The sequence below is a fragment of the Monodelphis domestica genome, chromosome 2 (genome assembly GCF_027887165.1).
Source record: "Monodelphis domestica isolate mMonDom1 chromosome 2, mMonDom1.pri, whole genome shotgun sequence".
In the NCBI taxonomy this organism is placed as follows: domain Eukaryota; kingdom Metazoa; phylum Chordata; class Mammalia; order Didelphimorphia; family Didelphidae; genus Monodelphis; species Monodelphis domestica.
Genome location: NC_077228.1, coordinates 34,473,692 through 34,480,362, shown reverse-complemented (window position 1 = coordinate 34,480,362; position 6,671 = coordinate 34,473,692). Strand labels below are relative to the sequence as shown.

The 6,671-nt window shown below is 48.6% G+C and overlaps 1 protein-coding gene across 4 annotated transcripts; it reads right to left on the bottom strand.

Annotated features, from left to right (window-relative positions):
• Positions 1-240: 240 nt before the first annotated feature.
• On the bottom strand, positions 241-6,461 carry C2H1orf210 (chromosome 2 C1orf210 homolog). Of its 4 annotated transcripts, none has more exons than XM_056815314.1 (3): positions 6,303-6,461; positions 967-1,141; positions 241-648 (listed from the first exon to the last, which is right to left on the bottom strand). In XM_056815314.1, exons 2-3 carry the CDS (start codon positions 983-985, stop codon positions 326-328), a joined length of 342 nt encoding a protein of 113 aa, XP_056671292.1. In that variant the 5' UTR covers positions 986-1,141; positions 6,303-6,461; the 3' UTR covers positions 241-325. The 4 variants fall into 4 exon arrangements, with proteins under 4 accessions (XP_056671292.1, XP_001376573.2, XP_056671293.1 ...); XM_001376536.3 differs by having other exon boundaries at positions 6,247-6,456; XM_056815315.1 differs by having other exon boundaries at positions 6,253-6,456.
• Positions 6,462-6,671: the final 210 nt, after the last annotated feature.

The window sequence follows — 6,671 nt, the reverse complement described above, 5'->3', positions numbered from 1 at the left end:
AGGATGATTAATGGGGTGCTGGAAGAACTTTAGGGGAGGCCACTGGTGCAGGGAAGCTGGGCACTCTGCAAAGGGTACGCAGTACCAACCACTCCCTGAATGTGCCATACCTCCAATACTCCTGCGCCTGGCATCCAGGGTATCCATCGTGCCCATGCCTCCCTCATCCCCTCATCCCTCAGCACCTGGTGTGCTTTCCATCTTCCCAACCCCCTCAGATACAGACAGGGCAGAGCTGTCTACACAGTCTTCAGGTTGGAGTTTATTGGGCATCCCTGAGAACAGTGGAAGGAAGAGAAGAACTGGCAGTGAGAAAGGGAGAGTCTCAGAGGGAGAACTGGACCTCATGGCCTCTTAGTTGAGACTCCTCAGCCTCTGGCTGGATGTAGTTGTCCTCAATGAAGCCATCATCCTCCTTGTCATCATCCTGTGGCAACCCAAAAGGTTCTATCTTCCCTGACTCGGAGAGGGGGTGATGTCCGTAGCTGTCACGGTGCTGGTGGCAGACATGGCACTTGGCAGCCAACGCAATGAGGAGGGAGAGCAGCACAGCCGCAAGAATAACCCCAACCAGAGCAGGCCAGGCCCTGGTCCCAGCCGCAGCCCCTGCCTCTGGGATGGCTGAGGTCATTGAGGTCTCTGGGCTTGCTGTGGAGACAAAAACACAGGCTGAGGAGCATCAGCCAGAAGCTAAGGCCAGGCTTGGGCCTCTCCTTAGGGACTAAGGGGTGGAGTTGCCAAAAAGGAAGGCTTGTTGAGGGCAAAGAGAAGGAGTCAGAGAAAAGGAATGACCAAGAGCCGGCTAAGAGAGGACAGGATGAGATTAAAGCCAGGGAGAGGTGATCTGCTCGATCCCCTGCCCCTCTCAGATCTCATGCCCAGTGCAGAATAGGGCTGGTAACCCCAGAAAACAAGTCCAGTAGGTGGTACCCACAGCTCCCCATCACCCCCTGTCACTACACTCACTGGTGTTTGCTTCTGTCATGATCCTGAGGCCAGAGCTGCTTCCTTCTTTGCCAGCCAACCTCAGGGACCAGTCTTGGATCCCAGGAGGCTACAGGGCTCTGGCAGCCCTTTGACCCACAGCAGTGAAGGAGCCACAAGAATCAGGGAGGAAACGGAATCTCCAGGCCTGAAGAATCTAGGAAGGAAGGAGTCTGGATCAGGCCTGTCTGAAAAGAGTGGGAGCCTCCCCCCACACTCTGTCTCTGTCCTCCCCACAAGTTTTCCACCTCATCCTCAGCTACTCCTTGTCCATTGGCACCCCACACACAGAGAGACATCTAAACAGACAATAAATCTAACTGCTTCCACCCCCACAGCATCTCTCTCGTCACTCCATTCTCCTCTCACTTAGCCACCTCTGGTTCATTCAGATCTTCATCACACAATTACCAGGCTTCCCCTGATCATACCTTCTCCATCCCAGGGACCCCAAACCCCGAGCCGTCATCTTTCAAGCATCACTCTCTGCCCCCTCTGCCTTATCCTCCCCCCACCCCCAAGTCACCCAACAACTCCCATTCTAAGCCCACCATGTCCCTTCTGCTCTGTTGGTAATAAATTTGCTTTCATCTTGAAACTTCCTTCCCCACCTCCTTCTTCTGGTTCTCATGCTGACTTGGCTCCCTCTTGGTAACACAGCCCTTGGAAACATACCCTTTCCAGCACTAGTTGTGCTTGTATTCATTTTCCTAATTCACAGGGAAGATAGAAAAATCAGAATGCCACTTGCCCCTTATTGCCACTTCCAGGTAGTTGCTCAGGTGCTTGGTTTGAGGTTTACTCAATCTGTACCTGTCTATGACCCAATCAAAATTTGGGTGGTTGCTGCTTGCCACTTCCCTTCCTTCCTCAATGAGTTCAGGACATAGCTCACAATCTTTCTTTTCTTCCTAACTCCTGCCTTCATACTACGTGTCTTTGATTGACTGTTGATACTCCTGCAAGTTCCTCAGCTTCCTTATTTCCTCCACCTCATCTCAGCAGTCATTTCCATCATCTTGTCACTATTCACAAATGCATCAGTCTCATATTCTGGAATTCTGAAGTTCCCTCATCTGATCACAAGGGGTTGTCATTCCACCTCTCCTTCTGCCTTGCAACCCTAAACCCTGCTCTGTTGTCACTGTTTCTCCAGTCTGATGATCCCTGTTCTTTTCCAGACCATCACCCCCATACGAGCTACACTCTCCTCCCTTCCTCATCCTGACCCTCTGGTGAACCAGGTCAACCCTATACTCTCTTGCTTTCTAGAGCCTCTTGTTCTCTTATCCTACCATCCATCTTGCTCTGCCAAGCCTTCAGCCTTGAATTACTCCCACCATCTCCTGCTACCAGCCCTACTCAAGCTGGAGAAAATCACAGGACTGTACTGCCTAAGTCCATTACAAATTTATACCATATAATCTCAGCAGGGACCTCACTATGGTAAGGAAGTCCTTGCCCAGCTTCCTAATCAACTCACTGCCCTACCCTCCAGAAGCTCTTCCAAAACTTTTCATCCCTCTTCAAACCTCCCAGGGCTCCTCTATCCCCCATTCTCCTGGCTCAGAGCCTAGCTTTATATTTTGCTGAAAAAAAAAAAATGAGGTCATTTGATAAGAGCTTCCTCCTCATCTCACATTACCATTGAGGCAGGTTGGTGGCTCAACAGAGTGCTGAGCCTGGAGTCAGGAAGACTTTAGTGCTAATCCAGCCTCAGACACTTACTAGCTGGGTGTCCCTGGGCACCTAGTAGGTGTATAATAAATGCTTGTTTCCTTCTCCTTTCCAGATGCCTTCTATCATTATTCCCTCCTCCATCTATCTCCCAGAAAGAAGTAGCCTTTCTCCTTGCCAAAGCAAAATCATTTCCATATACAAGAATTCCCATTCTAATCTGTCTTCTCCAGATAGCCCTTTCTATCATCCCTGCTCTCACTTCTCTTCAATCTTCCTGTCTAATAGTAGACAAAAATGCCCATAATTCCTTCATCCTCAAAAAACCCTCATTTGCTCCATCCATCCCTACTATAGACCTATAGCTATTCTCCCTTGTGTCTAAATCACGAGAAGGCTGTCTACGGGGGAAGTTCCACTCCCTTTCTTCTTACTCTCAGCTGTTTGGCTTTAGACCTCTTCATTCAACTGAAACTGCTTCCTCCAGGGTTACCAGTGATCTGTCTTTTTTTAATTTTTTTTTTACCAACTACATGAAACAAATTTCCACATAAGTTGTATGATTCACATTGTCTCCCTGCTTCCCCTCCCTCCCATCTCTGGTTGCTGACAAGTAATTCAATTTGGGTTACACATGTATTATCATACAGAGCACATTTCCAGATTGTTCATTTTTGTAGCAGTGATCTCTTTATAACTAAATTTAATGACCCTTTTTCAATTCTCATCCTTCTTGATCTTCCTGCCAAGGGTCACCATCTTCTAGATATTCTCTTGTTTCTTTTATGACATTGTTCTCTCCTGGTTCTTCCCCTACTTGGCAGACTGTTCCTTCTCTGTCTCTTCTGCTGGATCTTCATCCAGATCAAGCCCATCAGTTGTGTGTGTCTCCCAAAGTTCTGTCCTGGAACACATTCTCTCTCCTCCTGATAAACTATTTCATTTGGTGATCTCATCAGCTTCCATGGTTTCACCCATCATCATTATGTAAAAAAAATTGCAGATTTATTTGTCCAGCCCTTACCTCTTCCCAGACCTCCAGTCTCATTTCTCTAGTTGCCTATTGGACATGTCAAACTAGACATCTCATGGACATCGTAAACTCAACATGTCCAAAAGTGAACTCAGTCTACTCTCTTAACCAAACCCTCCCTTCTTCCTAACTTTTCTATGACTTTCAAGGGCACCACCAGCCTCCGGGTTACCCAGGATCAAAACCTATGTGTCCTCCTTGACCCCTGCCTCATTCTCACCCCTCATATCCAAGTAGTGAAAAAGGCCTGAACAATTTACCTTTGTAACATCTTTCTCTCCTCTGCCACTGTCACCCTTCTGGTGCCAGCCCTCATCACCTCATACCGGGAACAGCCCCCCCTAGCCCAAGCCTCTCTCTGTTTCCACTCCCTTCTATACTTAGCTGCCAAGCTGACCTCCTAAAGAGAAAATCAGATCATCTCTCAAGTCCCTGTGATGCTCCAACCAGTCAATTCCAGAGGATTACCTCCAGGATCAAATAGAAAACCCTGTCTAGCTTTTAGAGCCCTCCATAACCTGACTGCTTCCTATCTTCTTCCTCCTTGGATCCCCAACCTCCTCATCATGTCCTCTGGCCCAGGGACACTGGCACCTCCTTACTGTTCTTCAAACAAGTCACACCTCCCAGCTCCTGGCATTTTCATTGTTGTCTCTCTTACCCTAAACTCCCTCCCTCCCCATTTATGTCTCCTAGCTTTCCTGGCTTCCTGGGTTTCTCTAAGTTTCAGCTAAAAACCTACCCTCTACAAGAAGCCTTTCCCATTCCCCTTAATGCTAGTGCATTCTCTCTGCGAATTACCTCCTTTATATATGTAATATATTATACGTAAATAATAATAAATAAATAACATGTTATTATATTAGAAATATTAATAAATAACATATGTTATATTAGAAATATTAATAAATAAATAACATGTGTTATTATATTAGAAATATTAATATATTATAAAGATATTTTATTATATATTAAATAAAATACTATAAATAAAAGTATATTATAATACATGTATATATTATGTATATAATATATACATATATAATGCTGCTCTCTCACATACATATATGTATAATAGATATAATAGTAGATATAATATGTATAATATCTATAATAGATATCTGTATTATATATAATATCCCTACGCTATGCTATATATAAGTTGTTTGCATGTTCTCTCCTCCATCAGACTCAGTTTCCTGAGAGCAGGGGCTGGTGTTTTTACCTTTTCTTTGTACCCTCAAGGCTTAGCACAGTGCCTGGTGCATAGTAGGTACTTACTAAGTCTTGTGGACTGACTATTCCAATAACCTCACAGGGTTCTTGAGGTTCAAATGGGTTAACATATATAAAGCACTTTGCAAAGCACTATATTAAACGCTAGTTATGATAACTTCTCTCATTCTCCTGGCTTCCACAACTCTCCCTCTCCAATACATTCTCCACACAGCTGACAAATCATCTTCCCAAGGCACAGACATAATTCTGCCGCTCAAGGAACTTCAGGGCCTCTCTACTGCCCCCAGAGAAGATGGTGTTTAGAGCCCTTATACCCTGGCTCTAGCCCACTTCTCCATGGTTATTCCACATCACTCTGGTTCACATACTTAACCTTACAAACAGGAGGGCCCACTTGTTTCTCCAGACTCATTTTCCATTTTCCTTCTTTGACCCTTTGCATCAGCCCTTTTCCATGCCTGGTACGCCCTCCTGCCCTATAGGAAGCCTTCCTTCAGTGTTTATCTCAGGTGCCACTTCCTCCAGGAAGTCTTTCTGGCTCCCCACCCTGTCAGTGCTTGCTCCCTCCTCATGCCACCTGCTATTTCCCTATTGGTACCCCTAGTGGAATATAAGCTCCTTCAGGGAAGGGACCACTTGTTCTGGTCACTGTAATCCCAACTCCTAGCTCAGCTCCTGGGTCATGCAAGAAGTTTAAGAGAAGGGATGCTGGGGAAAAAAAGTGGAAACTAGGTGAAAGGAGAGGGCAGTCCCTGCAACACCCATCAGGAGTAGTCATCTGCCCCCCACTAAGCTCTGGGCTTCTGGGGGGCTCAGGGCGCACACACACCCCAAATCCCTGCCTCGACAAACTGCAAAACAAGCCCTGGGCGCCTCCCTGTCCGACGACACGCTGTGCAGCCCAGCAGCCAGAGAACAGAAACACAGAGAGAGACTTCAGGCACGGAAGATGCAGGTTAAGACCTAGGAATCAGCGTGTGCCCGGAAGAGCCCCCAGGCGGAAGACATCCAAGGAGTCTCTTATTTCTAACTGTACTTGCCTAAAGCTGTCCGTGCAGAGGGAGCCCCCACCCCAGCCCCGCAGAACCACGACCGCCCCGCCCCGCCCCGCCCCCGCAGACCGGAATACACGAGCACGCACTGACCACGACCCCGGGGCAGGGACTCGATGCTCCCAAGCCCTCATGGCCACCGAAACCCAGCGATCCACCCCAGGGACACACACTGACAGGCCCTCCCCGCCGGGGCAACAAGTGCGCGTATACGTGCACACGCACACACAACCACCCAAAGACCCACTCACTCCCATGTACCGTTACCAAGTGCCAAAGAGAACCCAGCTCTCCTCCCCTCCTCGAGCCAGCCGTACCTGCGGCTCCAGAGCTAGGCTTCCGGGACAACGGATGGGGGCAGGGCCCTACCTGGCCTGGTGGGGCGGGGTCCTACCTGGACAGGGTCCTACCTGGGTCGGGGGGCGGAGCTCTACCTGGGCCGAGGCGGGGTGAAGGCTCCGCCCACCCTCCCATGACCGCCAATGGCCGACCAGGAGTAAAGGGCGGACCTAAGGCAGTGGGTGGGTCCGGGGAGGCGCTGGCTGCTGCTGCTGAGCCCCAGCTAGCAGGAGTGCCCTGATTGATCATTGAACCAATGGTTAGCAAGCACCTCCTGTGTTCGAGGAGTGTCTGTGTCCGGGGGGGGTGTTGCAGAAGGGGTATCTGACAGCCTGAGCTGGAGTGAG